This window comes from Gymnoscopelus microlampas (genome assembly GCF_963454915.1).
Source record: "Gymnoscopelus microlampas genome assembly, chromosome: 4".
NCBI lineage: Eukaryota > Metazoa > Chordata > Actinopteri > Myctophiformes > Myctophidae > Gymnoscopelus > Gymnoscopelus microlampas.
The window spans coordinates 15459905-15475286 of record NC_139941.1 but is presented as its reverse complement, the minus strand read 5'-3'; the positions used below and the strand labels follow the sequence as shown (position 1 = coordinate 15475286).

Genomic DNA, 15382 nt, shown 5'->3' with positions numbered 1-15382 from the left:
CCACTGTTCAGCATCACAACACAACGCTGATTCTCCTTACAGTCATTGTGTTGACGTGTGTGCGTGCATGCATGCATGCGTGGCTGCGTGCATGTGTGTGTGTGTGAGTGAGTGAGTGTGCGCACGGGTACACAAGCACGTCCCTGGGCGTGCGTGCGTGCGTGTGTGTGTATAACCACTTGAAGCCCAGCATCCCCATTTTGGGGAAAACATTTGCCAAAAATAGCAGATACAAGAGCTTGTAGATCAGCTCATTTTGGGCAAAGAGTTTTGGTGTAGATGGAAAACAGGCGGTCCAGCTACAGCTGCAACTCAGGTCTGTTTAGACTGGAGGGTTCAAGGGGTTAAAGTGACTACACACTCATCGCAGAGCACTACGCTCATGAGAAAATGCAACGGCCTGATACACCAGAGATTTGTAATTACTATGAGTGGAATAACATGGCTTGGGGCGAGGCCAGAGATGAAATGCACAAGGCTACGCTCTCTCTCTCTCCCTCAGCGCTGGCTGGTAACAATCATTTTCTGTCATGATAACATGCACATTAAGGCTAACTGGCATGTAAATGACTGCAGTCAGCATGAGCAAACAAATGCTAACCGCATAAATCTTCAGCGCCGAATTAACCCACATTCATAAGTCGCCCTACTTTTGAGAGGAGGCTGTTATGAAATCAAAAACGGCCCACGGGTTTTGGCACTTGGAAGGGTTGCGGCTGCAGTTTAAAGCGCAGGCGCAGCCCCCCACCACCCCCCTCTAAAAAGACCCGAACTCTCCTCGAATGCCTCCGCTATGTGGGGGCCGGTGGTGGTGATGTAACAGGCCAGCTATTCAAACCTTTCCAAGCGGTTCGGACTGCAGAGCAGTGGGGAAAAGTAACTAAGTACAAGTACTTTACTTTTCACAATTTTGAGTTTTTTTTTCCTTTTTCTTTTTTAACCTTTCTTGAGTATTTAATTTTTCAATACTTTATACTTCTACTCCACTACATCTAAGTGGTTAAACGTAACTTTTTACTCCACTGCAATTATTTGAAAACTATTATTGAAAACTTATTTTGATTATTATTACAAAACCCCTCAAGCCCTATTTGAATAAAACTTTGACTTTGTTCTTTTACTTTTGTACTGTAAGTATATTCTGTACCAATATGTTTGCGCTTTTACTCAAGTAAAACTCTGAATACAAGACTTGTAACTTGTAACAGAGTGTTTCTACATTGTGGTACTGCTATTCTCACTCAAGTAAAGCACTTTTTTTCCACCACAACTGAAGAGGAGTCAGAAACACAGGTGCGGCACCCAGACGCCTGCACTATGTTAGGCCGCGCTCCAAACAAGAGCTCAAACATCCAGAGAGAGCGAGAGAGATAGATGTTTGGCCGAGCCCTCCTAACAGCCCACTTCTGAGAGAATTCCCCCCTCAAAGGGAATTTTTGGCAGCAGGGCGGGGGTGTGGGGATGTAGTATGTATGCTTTGATTTATAGATCCTCGATATCAGCCCCCTCATTCATTGATTTAGTCATTCATTCAAAAGCCACTGATTCATGGGCCTTTTAACCACTTAAAAAGGGTAAATGGGAAATGCCATTCACACACATTCACACACTGGTGGCAGAAGAAGCCATGCAGGGCACCAATCTGCTCATCGGGAGCGGTCAGGGACACTTAGACACTAACCCAGGGAGAGCTGGGGATTGAACCGAGAATCGTTTCCCAAGCAGCCGCTCTACCTCCTATACAGTATATGCCTAGTTGGGTACCCAGGGGTCTATACTAGCCCCCCCCCCCCCCCCCTTTTTTTTTTCCCTCTACACCAAATCTCTTAGCTGAAAGTAGCCAATCTACAACTTAGAACGTAACGTGTATTGCGACGGATTGTTAAGTTGTAGATGGGATATTTTCGCAGAATGTTCTCCCCAGAGAAGGGACACTAGGGGTTCATGTGGTTTAGCGAAAGTAAATAAACAACAGAGCTATGGGACGAACTTGTATGCATGTGTATGCATGTGTATGCATGCACACACAAGTTATTTTTAGATTGTTTCGTTTTTTTGCAACAGCTGATTTCTTACCTTTCGTCCATCTTGTCCAGGCAGTCCAGGAGGCCCCATCACACCCAGCTCTCCCTAAGAGGACACCATTTTGCAGTGTTCATTTAACTCAGAGAGTGTACAAATGGAACATAATGTACACTCTCTGAGTTACAAATGGATAAAATAACACAGAGGATTTTACTCTGTAGTATTGTATGAGAGGATGTTGTCAGTATGCCTACTTTATCTCCTTTCGGGGATCGGCCAGGGGACAGTCCCGGGTTACCCTTATGTCCCTAGAGGTAGAAAACAGATGGAGATATATAATTAGTGTTCAAGTTCTCTTCATTTTGCATTGCTGCATCATTCTGCTTTAGTTTACAGAACCCTGCACAGACAGAATCCAGAGCATTAATTCCACCTGAAAGTGTGGGGGAAATGGGTCAGTTGTGTACACATTCAGACTTGAATTAAAGATGCAATAAGTTGCATGTCCTATTTCTCCCGCGTAAGAGACCAAACTTCTACCGCTCTTTCAACAGGGAATCCCCTCTTGGCCTGGGGAGTTATTGCACATATGGGCTCCAGGCAGTACTACTATATCAGCCAGTAGATGTCCAACCTGACCACAGGGTCTAATTGTCTCCATGGAAGAGTAGGGAGACCACCTCCATCCAACGCAGAAATTGCAAGTTATATTGTAGCTTAGTGGGTAGAGAGGCCGCCTGTTAATCATAAGGGCAACGGTTTGCCCCCCGTCCACCCGTTATATGTGACGTGTCCCTGAGCAAGACACTTAACCCCTAACAGCTCATCATGACCATCTGAGCAGCCATGAGCTGGGTGAAACTGAAGCTACATTTCAAACATTTTTCCATAGTTACATTTTTTTTTTTAAAGTCCTGGATTGCAGCTTTTTTCTGGGCAGCATCGGAGCTTGCTTATCGTTGATGTCAGGTAGAAACCTAGAAGCCATAAATCAACTTTTTAATGTTTTTTCATACTTCATCATACCAGAGTGTCGCAGAGAAGTAGTGAAAATAGCCTACAAACACGTAACAATGCTATTTTCACTATTTTAAAATGTTTTGGACATACAAGTTTTTTCGCCCGACAACGGCATTATACAATATCAACGTTCGACCCCCACTCATTAGTGAGGACTAGCGGTTGTATTTACACAAAGAGTGCAGTCCATTTATGCCCCTCCACGCAGTGTTTCAAGTTTACACTGACACACTTACACTCCCCATCACCATGTGAGAAATGACGGGGAGTGACCAGGCACATTCTTCTGCCTTTTCAGGCAGTGGAGGATACTGTCCTTCCTCAAGGCAGTGAGGACACTGTCAGTGTACTCTGGGTCAGCGAACAGCGTTCAAGTAGCAATAAATCACACCAGTCCCACAGTGATGCAGGCCGGCAGCAATCCAGCCATCTACAAACAACAGTGGTTCTCAAACATTTTAGTTTTAACCCATTAAGACCTGATACCGATTCTACAAAATGTCTTCTAAATCTTAACAGTTTTTTGAAAAATACCTACTGTATGTTGCTGTCAGTGGTTCTCAAACTTTTTCATGTCAAGGACCCCCCAAATGATATGTATTTGGCCACGGACCCCCATCTCAAAATATTTTAAAACGATAATGATGAGAGCATCCACAATGATAACGTCTGGTAAACATGTTAAACGCGAGTAAACTGTAAATTCAGATGGATTTTTTTTTTAATTAACTGTCGTGTTTTTCAATCGTTCATCAAACTGTACGGGAGTTGTAACGGAACATGGACTCAGCCATCCACTTGAGTTGGAGAACCATTTTTAAAATAAAAAAATATTATAGTTATCGTTACAGTAATAGTTCATGGAGTGGACAGTGCTTTACTTTGGAGGCCAGCCATAACCACAAACATTTACCTTGAGATTACAAATATCATTGGAACTCCTACACAAATCGTGTAGTGAATTACAAATTGGCTACGGAAACAGAGCCGATATTGTGTGCGAGCCTCTTTTATGTACTTGTGAAGTTACCATTCTCCCTCCCATATGACTCGTAAAGGAAGAGGTTGTGAGGACATTCTCCCGAGTGCAAAAGCTAACAATACTTTAGAAGTTTATAGCCACGCTTGGAAAGGCAGCGCTGTACACGGCCCGCAAAAGAATACTCAATCCATCAATAATCCAGGATCTGGAATGGGGATGAGACATGTTAGGGCCTCCATTAGCACCTCCATCAGACCATTGAAGCGTGCAGGCCACAGCTTGGCATTAAAAATGATCTTCCTGTGAATTTCCTGCAGACCGATGTTCTCCACAACGGAGCCAAGACGTGGTACCGGAGCCAAAATCTACATAATGAACACACCCACTTCAAGATTTTCACTTTTTTTCCCAACGTTTTCTCTTCATGGACAGAACATGTGAAGGGGTTTCTTCCAAACCACATCATTATGTTCTGAACATTCTGGCACTAAATGGTATGGTACAGACAGATGAATCAGGGGAAAAGTGACTTTATTCAAGGCCTCACTGTGTCAACACTCGTGTGTGATATATGCACTGATCATAAGACGTTTGCAAGATCTGACATTCACGTGGGGTGCCCGCGACCACTTAGGAGACCAGAATTGTGTACCATTTCGCCAAGTGTGGAATGCGCCATCGTAGGGCTGGGTGATATGACTTCAAATCAATATCAAGATTATTTGCTTCGATTATGATTAACAAAACAATTATTAAAATAATAGTGAAAAGAGCAGATCTGCAAGTTCACAACGCGTTGCATCAAGACACGTTGTGAGTTGTAGATCGGCTATTTTCACTATTTTTGTGCACCACCATTGTACAACGAAGTATAATATAGGGTTATATGTGGTTAATCAGACTAATCGATTTAGGCAATTATAAAAAAAACGATTATAATGTATTTGTGCCGATTTTTTTTTGTGTTATATACAGTATAAGGTATATAAAAAACAACCTGCTTCTTCTAATTCGAATAACCTACATGAGCAAAATTAAGTCGGTTATTGGTTCTAATATCGGTTACGATATATTTTCTGTTAATTGCCCAGACATATACTATCTTGTCAATAAGATCAAGGATGTGTTGGCCTAGCCTGGGACCAGACGAATCTGTGAGTGCAAAAAAAATCGCAGTGATATAGTCTGGCTACGCCAGGCTAGTGTTGGCCACCCTCGGCAGCCATGACATTAACTTGTTTGTTTGTTGTGTTTATGGAAAAATAACAATCTTCACTTCGGAAAATATGAGTTGATGGTCTGATGCTGAGCTGATGCTCGCCCACGCAATGAATCATGGGAATCCCGCAAACACCAAGCCTGAAGAAAAAGGGGAATTTAATGCGGGTTCTATCGTAAATATTGTTGTTTGTATAGACTATGATAACCATAGCAATTAACTGAAATGCTAAAAACCATGACAGTTAATTTTCCACAAATTCACGGAGATAAAACCACAATCAGCTATTGGGAAATTGTACATTTTCATCCAGCTTGTTTGTTTTTTCTTAAGTGGAGGGTTGTGCCAGACCATGCAGCAATCTGTTTGAGGTTGGGTCAAGCGGAGATGGGCCAGGTTTGGTTAAGCTCCAACTCACACACATGTACAATATAAGGGTTATGGTTTTCCTTGGTAATATCAAAGGTTCCAGCCAAAGCATGGTATCAATTAAGTATTTTTCTTCCCTGTCAAAGACAGGGTGGAAAATGTTGAAATTCAATGCATTCACAAGGATTAGGTAAGGATTTAAAACATGAGCAAGTTTCCATTCTAGCCGTGTTCAGTCTAACATACAGACTCCTTTGTGAATTCATTATAACACATTTCAAGGCTTTAACAACTCTGACAGTTCCAATCACTTGGAACAAAGACCCAAGTACTTGGTTATGTTAATACGTGTAGGCTACTTAGTATGGTTTGGTTTATAACCAACTGTACTTTTCTCTAGGGCAGTGGTTATGAAAGTGGGGTCCAAGGACCCTCAGGGTTCCCTGAGGGTGTTCCAAATGGACCCTTACAGGCCTGTAACTCTGAGAGTGTAAAAATGTACACTCTCAAGGTTGTTACACACCGGGGCGATTTTTTCGTGCGAATAATGCGTTTTTTTTTTAAACCTTATAAAGTCAATGGCTCCGTACATGGAGCGAAAAAGCGAAAAAGCGAAGCGAAAAAGCGTCTTTTAATTATTCGGAACGAGTCCGAATTTTGGGTATATTCGCTATTTTCGCCGGTGTGTAAGGACCTTCAGAGTTATGGGGGTCGTTGACATTACAAAGTTTGAGAACCACTACCCTACGGCTTTAACCACATGAACCCTAGTCCTAGCGCCCCTACACTGGGGTGAACATTCGCAGAAAATAGCCGAGCTAACCAGCTTGTAGATCTGCTATTTTCGGCAAAGACATCTCGTGTAGAGGGGTAAAAAGGAGGGACCCTAGTATAGAACCCTGGGGTACTCCAGTCAGCTAAGGTTGAAGTGGTTAATACTTTATGAACTCAGTAGGTCTCAAATACAAGAACATGATGTTGTTCCCTTATTTGCTTTCAAAGGGCTAATATAGTTGCACAGACTGAAAACCTTACATTTTTCAGATTAGAGATGTCAAATTGTTTATTTAAGAGCTAATACTGACCGGGTAGGCAGCACCAAGAATGTGAAAACTCCCTCTGTTGGGACACTTCGTACAGCAGTAGTTCTATAACTTTTAAGTGCCATATATATACATAGAGAGAGAGAGATTTGCACAAACTTTCAAGATTTATAAAAATAGCAGATCTACAAGCTCATAGCACGGCACGAAGTGAAGCGCTATGAAGTGCTGTATTAACACATTTTGCTGGGGACCCCCCGGAACTCCCCCAAGAAACCCCACTTTGAGAACCACTGTCTTACAGCATGCCAATATCGTCCCACATTTCATAACAACGTACCTTCATTCCAGGAGGTCCGGGGCGGCCAGGGTTTCCATGTGGGCCGGCAGGACCCTAGAGAAACAATGACAAGACAGGGTTAAAGAGGGTACCAAGTGACCATCATGAACTGACCCACTCAGGAGAGAACTCATACACGTGAAATTGGGGGGGGGGGGGGGGAATGAGCCAACAAAATTGCAACTGGGACACAAAAAAAACTGCTGATGAATGATCTTTGTGGGGTTCTCTCTCCTGATTGGATACATTTGGTATCCTGACCTGAAAATGAATTTTCTGTTTACTAAATTGAGCTGGAGACGGGGAGATCCCGGTTACAGACACTATAGAAGGGGTCTTCAACGTTTTTCAGCCCAAGGACCTCTTAGCTGAAAGAGAGATGAAGCAGGGACCCCCTACTACATATTGTATAGAATGGTGTTGCGGATTAAACTTTTTCATAGATTTCATAGATATCTTCATAGACTTGTTTGACAGCAACTATCATGAATGTTTTATAAATGTATGTTTTTTGTTTATTTTTTTACACATTAGCTTCTCTATCAATTCATGTGTATTTTCAGACATTTAACCACTTAAAGCCTCAATACCAAATTTGACCATTGGCTCTGTACTTGGTTTGCCATTTTTTACCCCTACACCAAACCGCTTTGCCAAAAATAGCCTTGCGTTGTGAGCTTGTAGATCGGCTATTTTTGGCTAATGTTCCCCTCACTCCCCTCAGAATCACACAAAGACTTGAAGGACCCCCTGTAGTAACTCTGAGGACCCCCTTGGGGTCCCAGACCCCCTGTTGAAGACCCCTGCTCTATAGCAATGATTACTATCAAAATATAGAGCTTAAATGACCTTTACATGAACGCGGAGGCATCGGTTTCCAGTGTGTAGCCTCAACCCAGCTGTATAGCTGACTTGTGGTCTACGTAATGAGAGACGTGAACCATTTGATGGAGTGTGATTGTCTGGTCTGACAGCAGCGGTGGAAGGTAACTAAACTACATTTACTTGAGTATGTCAATACTTCATAGTCCTCTCAGAGGACGATAGTCATTTTTACTCCACTGCAATTATTTGAAAACTTTAGTTACTATATTTCTTTACAGAATTAGGCCATTTGAAAATAGTGAATACAGGACTTTTACTTGAGTATTTCTACATGATTGTGGTATTGCTACTTGTAATTAACCCATTAAGACCTGCGGCCGATTCTACAAATGTACTAAATCCTAACATTTTTCTGAAAAACTTATGTTGCTATATCAGTGGTTCTCAAACGTTTTCATGTCAAGGACACCCAAAATTAAATGTATTTGGCTGCGGACCTCCATCTGAAAATATTTTGTTCTAGGGACCCACAGAAGTGTTGAGTTAAAAATGTTGGCTTAAAAAAATATACATTCAAAGATTTGCTAAAATCTGCTATTTTTTAATAGCCAAAGTATAAATTATGGATAAAGTGGTTACATAGATGTGTTCCCGGTTTGAATGGGTTAAGTAAGTGAAGAACGTGGACTGTCTGACAGCGTGCATCACTGTATCCAGTGCTATAGCATCCCCACACATTGTTGACTGTCTGTGGTATGGTGGGGGAAGGTCAGGGGTGTTCTGAGGTTCCTCTGTGTTTGTGTGTACTGTAGCTCTGTCCGCCATATGTCTCCCGTCTGCCTTGGCCTGTCTAAGTTATGACATATGGATGTGATTTTCCTCATCCCTACACTTTTCCACTGGCTTTCTGGGGTTCCACCAAAGGGAATGTCACTCATCTCTCTCGCGCCGTTCTCCCCGTTCTCTTTGGTTAGACCTGTGATATACTGTGTGCAGTGCGTTTGTATGGGATCTGTTGAGTTACAATACTTGAGCCAAATATTTATCCAAGGACCAGCTCTATAGGAGGATAAATCTATGTGTCTGTCTGTCTGTCTGTCTGTCTCTCCCTCTATATATACAGTACACTGTTGCTGTCGTTCAGAAATCATTCAGAAATCTCCATATTCTATTTTTTTTTTGTGTTTTTTCATAAATTAACGCCCTACTTGATCATACTACAGCGTCACAGAAAAGCATCAAAAGTAGCAGATCTGCAAGCTCAAAACACGTTTTAAGATTGTAGATCTGCTACTTTTGAATTTGAACATATGAGATTTCCACCCGACAAAGACGATTAGACAGACAGACAGACAGACAGACAGACAGACAGACAGACAGACAGACAGACAGACGCACAGTAAATATTATAAACAGTACAGCACATAATGACTGAAAAGACAGGATTATCAAATCAATTATCACGGTTGAACGGACCACAAATATGAAAGAAGCATCGTTCGCCGGGAAAAAAAATAAAGCCACAAAAGTCCTGACTGAGGCGTCCCGGCGGGCACGGAGGCGTCGGATTGCGAGAGCGAACACTTGGCCCCGGCGTGGGACGTCAAACTGAGCATGGAAAACATTTCACAGACAAAACCATTACAAAGTGCTAAAACATGTTTCGGGACGTCCCGGAACACAGGACAGTAATAAGCTAGCTTTACGGCTCATTTCTCCAGATTTTTCATGGGTATTGAATAGAGGAGATATCCCACCACCCATACTCCCACACATACACACACACACACACACACACACACACACACACACACACAATGTGCATCGCGTTGTGAGCTTGCTGATCAGCTGTTTTAGGTGTGCGAGACTGGCACGCAACTACTGTAAGTATAAATCGGGCATGACTCAAATCCTAACCCCTAAATCTTTTCTTTTCTTAACGTAAACCATTTCCTTTGTGAGGACCAGGAAAAATGGTGCTCACAACGTCTAGTTCTCAAATTACAAGTGCAGTAATACAAGTACAGTACGCGCACGCACACGCACACACACACACACACACACACACACACACACACCCCTAATCCATGAGATGAAAGCAAAGCCTGGGTGGGGGGTCGAGGGCATTATTTGTATCCAGAGCGTGCGGTTGGGTAATCCAGCCAGTCTCTGCCTCTTGTTATTTAGCGGCGTTCCAATCGTCAGACAGTGGCGAGGAGTCAGCCTGTACCCCTCTGGGGTGCGTGAGCCACCCCCAGTGTGGAAGGCACACCCAAACCTTTCCCCACAAGGACACTTTCTTGCACCCATTCTTGCACTGCACACAAAATGCGGTGGAAACTTCAGAGACACAAACTTCCCACAGATTACATGCACCCACAGTGAGTTTGAAAACATGACCAACGACAAAAAACTCCCACACCTGCTGGGAGAAATACAACAATGTGCGAACACAGCAGCAAGATTTGTGAACTGTTAAAAGAAGGTTAGCCAATGGAATACAACCACCCTAAGGACTACTAACCATTGAGTGTCCCGAGCAGACCTCTAGACCTACTGCACATATAAACAGAGCTGCTACCATTAAACGCATTTTAAATCTGAGGCTTTTTTTGTATACTATTTAAATAGTTTTGAGAAAAAAAATTGACCGCAAAAGATTGCTGCTATTTTTTTCAAAAAGCTTTATACCCTGTACATATAACATGTATATAACAACGCAATGTGACATGTAGCTCTGTTTACACAATGCTGTAGCCCCTCCAACTGTATATGCTTTCCCCCATTTTCAACTGTTTTTATTATATTTTGACACTTGCTTTGGCAATGTAAACGCATGTTTTCTCATGCCAATAAAGCTCCCTTGAATTGAATTGAATTGCTTGGGACTTGGGTGCAAAAATACACACTCTCATCACTTCATGCATCACCACATCATTTACACGTTACATGTGAAAAGACCGCAATGGAAAAGAAGCCACTGGCTTTCTTATGGTTCTGGTTTTATCCTTTTGATAATTGTGTGCCAATGTACATGTATTTTACAGTATGTGTATTATCAATAAAAGAGGTCAAAGTTAAAGTCAAAGCTGAAAAGTTTGGGATCCCCCTGCACTAGGCCACCTCACTCCACCCCAACACCCCCTTCGGCACTCCCCCTTCGGCACCCCCCCCCCCCCCCCCCCCTCCCTCGCCGCAGGACATATGGAGGCGCTTACCAGAAGCTCACCTACATATTTCCTCCTCAGCTATTCGACCGTGGCCAGAGAGCATCTTAGCCTTGCATTTTCCCCCGGCTGGCCTGGATATTAAAACATATGGAAGCCATTACCTCTCCCGTATAGCAGGCAAATAACGGAGGAAGTGATGGTTGGGGGGGGGGAGAGAAAGAGAAAGAGATAGAGAGAGAGAAAAGGGAGACAAATTGTGTTCTAGAGCACAATGAAATCATATCCATTTGTAACTCAGTGAGAGTGCAAATGTAACCAAATGGACTCAAATGGTTACATTTGCACTCAGTTAAAGGTGCCGGTGTCAAGGTGGGTGGATGCTCTCCTGTGGAGACACACATGGTGGATGGAGAGAATGAGTCACTCCGTCCAGCTATATGAGAGTGTGTGTGTGTGTGTGTGTGTGTGTGTGTGTGTGTGTGTGTGTGTGTGTGTGTGTGTGTGTGTGTGTGTGTGTGTGTGTGTGTGTGTGTGTGTGTGTGTGTGTGTGTGTGTGTGTGTGTGTGTGTGTGTGTGTGTGTGTGTGTGTGTGTCTCTCTCTCTCTCTCTTTCCTCCCAAATATTGCTCACGAAAAGAGCTCCCGGCAGTCTATTCAGAGTGTGTGCGTTGAGGGTAAGCCGTACGCACACGTACACACACACACACACACACGCACACACAAAGTGTTCTGTGGATGTGTACAGTCCAGCTGTGTATGGCCTGGGTTTATGATGCGGGCCGATTACTTTTACAGAGGTGACATGTGGATTGCTACCATCTTTACAGACCATTACCCCCGAACAGACATCCTAACACCTTCTGTAGGCCACACACACCAGAGAGAGAGAGAGAGGGAGAGGGAGAGAGAGAGAGGGAGAGAGAGATGGAGAGAGGGGGAGAGAAAGAGGGAGGGAGAGAGAGATACAGAAGGAGCGAGGAAGCGAGAGAGGAAGAGAAAGAGAGAGAGGTTAATTCAGTTGTTCAGCCGGTTATAACCTATACATTTAATGCTGCATGGTGGGATATTATTGGCCTGCATGAGGTTTGATTGAGACACAGCCCTATACGCTCAACATGTGCACATGCAAGTTGTCAAGATGGGCCCTGACTCTGAGATCCTCCTAAAACGTTGTCCTCACCGTGCTCCTGTCAGACTTGTTGAAACATCTTGGCTCCGCCCTCGCACTCAGACATACTGTACGTGTCAGAAGCGCCAGCGTCCCAATCATCCTATGGGAGCCAAGGGGTGGAGCCTTCGGTTGCGGCGAGTTGCGGCGAGCATGATCGCTTTCAACGCGTGGAGTTGAACATTGGTGAACTTTGACCGGGTGTCACCCAATAGTAAAGAAGTGCATGGTTTACCCTACTTGACAGGTATTTCACAACCAGTCCAACGTAAGTAAGTCTAACAAACTAATAACCAGAAAATCGCCACTGGTATTGTGACCTTGTGGATCTGCTATTTTTGCCACAATGCGACACATTGTGAGCTGGTAGTATATCTGCTGTTTTAGCTGCGCAACACCAGAGCACAACGAGGTATAACTCGAGCCTGAATAATGTTCAGCTGACTTATCTGACGACGTCACACTGATAAGAACCAGTATGCACGCACAGGCCGGCACCAAATGAACCCCAACGCTCATAAGACGCAATGGAAAAGTGGTCACAGCACTCACGTGTAAATATGCATTCCATCAAACTCTCAGATGCCGTTTTCCTCCCAGTGTGGAGGAAGGAGGCTTAGGATGTTTACTGTGATCTCTCACTCTTGAAATATATAATCCTTGGTTTCTGTTGTGTGTAAACAATAATAGCGATTCAAAGCAGTTGTCCTCCAAACCCCACCTCCAGTCGCTGTCATTAGAACGGAGGGAGCGCTCCCTATGATCACGGCACCACAGCCTGCCTACCCGCACAGCTGCAGACCCTCAAGCCTAATTTATGCTCCGTCGTGTTGCACCTTTGCCACTGTAGTCGCATGCATGAGATGTTGTTTGACAGAGGAGGGATGGGGAGTCACTGGGGAAGATGTGATAGCGGGCGGCTTGTTATCGTAAAGCTTTAATTAGCAATTATGTAGCACTATAATCACCACTGTTTGTTTCTGTGCATACAGTATTCCATATGGCACACATGCCCATACACACATGCACATACACACACGCACGCACAGACGCACACACTGATTTCACTGGAAGAGTCATGGGCAGCGAGGAGTGTCACATACTCTTGGACACTTTAAGAGTTGTGGAAACACTACAGTAATGGTTCCCAAATAAGACCATTACTGCATCAAAAGTAACCAACAACCTATACTACAAAAAAAAAAAATCAAACATTGACCAAATTGTCAAATATTACCTAAGAAAGATGCAAACATGTTGAAAATAGCCGTTCTACACACTCACAACCTTCTGGTGACAGAAAAGACTCTCTAACGAGCCATGGTAAACTTCAACCATCACCTCTCTGCAGTTTCCAGTAGAAGTTCAACCACACAAAACTTCATCAATCCATACTTTTGTTCATCACACGTGCAATTCATTTCTTTTGACTGATGAATACAGTTTTATAATGACCTACAAAATCAGCTCCTCCAACAAACCAAGCTTCCTGCTTCGGTCAATCAACGCCAACACCACATTTCACGGCGGTTAGGTCCAGTCATGTACTGTACAGACCCATAAGGGTGCATTTGGACCCTTTTTTAATTTCATTTGTATGCGACCCCAATCTACACTATAAAACCGATAATATAATATTTATTTAATTGAGTATTCTTACTTTCGTACTGTAAGCATATTTAAAAATCAATATTTTGGTACTTTTACTCCAGTACAATTTTAATACAGGCCTTTTACTTGTAACAGAGTATGTTTATATTGTGGTACTGCTACTTTTACTTAAGTAAAAAACATACTTCTTCCACCACAGCACACAAGCCCTGCTTCAGATAGCGGCTGCACACACTGCCAGGTCGGTTTCCTTACACAAAGCAGCCTTTGATCAACTCCCAAGCCCCCCTTCAGGGCTAGATGAGCCCCCCCCCTCCTCTCCCAGTGGTGGACGAAGTACTCACATTTATTTTACTTAAGTACTAGTAGCGACACCACAATATAAAAATACTCTGTTAAAGTCAAAGTCCTGTATTCAGAATAGCAAAAGTAAAAGTACTCAATATGCGGAATGTCCCATTTCACAAGGTTTTTTAATAGTTTGTAAAAATTCTTCAAGCTCACAACGCATATTAAGTGGGGCTTAATTGGTTAAAGCATTCTTTGTTCATAACAATCTAAATTCAAATAATTGTAATGTAGTCAAAAGTACAATATTTGCCTCTGAGATGCAGTGGAGTAGAAATATGAAGTAGCCTATAAAAAATGTTTTACTAGTAAAGTAAATGTACCTAAACATTTACTTAAGTACATTACTTGAGTAAATGTACTTCGTTACTTTCCACCACTGGTCTGAAAGTGATTAATTCTGTCCGTGGGTTAACCAACGAGGAGTATTAACAAGAGCTGATTATATTGTGTATCCATTGGAACACAAGTGCTTTTTTTTCATTTTCTGAAAAGTAGCGGTTTTGGACGAGGTTTCAACCCTACAGCGACGGTATGCAAATGACACTGGCTGATAGCGGCCTCTGTGGACGCTGTCAAGATAACTGTGGAAAAGACCTGCTCATCTACTGCACATGTGTCACATCACATCTGGATAAGACAATCATTCTTTTGTTTATAGGATTAACTAGAACCCGACGTACAGAAAGTTGCATCCAAATGTAAAATGAGCTCCAGAAATGGCTGCAATTCATGATAATAAACCACACAAGATTAGCACTCCCAGCGCTCTCCACTGACATTGACACTGCCAATTATGCTGCGTTTCGCATCATTTTTCCAAGTTTTAAACATGCGTTTTTTTTTGTCGTACGACACAGGCGTTCGACTTTAAGCCTCATTTGTACTATACCAGAAGTAATTAAGCTCACAACGACACATCGTATTGCCTGTTTTTGGTGTGCGACAACAGCGCGCAACTAAGTTTCAATTAAGCATTAGTGCGATTATGGATCCCTCGGACAGAGCATTGTTACCGGGAACGCATCTGCGTCACTTGTCTTTGGCTATTCAAAAATAGCAGATATACAAGCCTATCGGGGCCGCACTATAAGCTTGTAGATCTGCTATATTGATAAAAACATTCGTGAAAATGTGTGCAAATCTTTAAATATAATATACATTTTTAACTCAAATCTTTGCTTCTAGGGGTCCCTGGAACAAAATGTTTTGAGATGGGGGGGTCAGCGGACAAGTACATATCATTTTGGGGGTCCTTGACAT

The 15382-nt window shown here is 43.0% G+C and overlaps 1 protein-coding gene across 2 annotated transcripts in view; it reads right to left on the bottom strand.

The window, feature by feature from the left end:
* The window catches only part of col27a1b (collagen, type XXVII, alpha 1b), a 132422-nt gene that overhangs the window by 97628 nt on the left and 19412 nt on the right, over positions 1-15382 (bottom strand). For both annotated transcript variants that reach the window (XM_084054968.1, XM_084054969.1), the window contains 3 exons: positions 6999-7052; positions 2280-2333; positions 2077-2130 (listed from right to left, as the gene is read on the bottom strand). In XM_084054968.1, coding sequence (XP_083911094.1) covers positions 2077-2130; positions 2280-2333; positions 6999-7052 — 162 coding nt within the window. The remainder of the gene's footprint in view (positions 1-2076; positions 2131-2279; positions 2334-6998; positions 7053-15382) is intronic.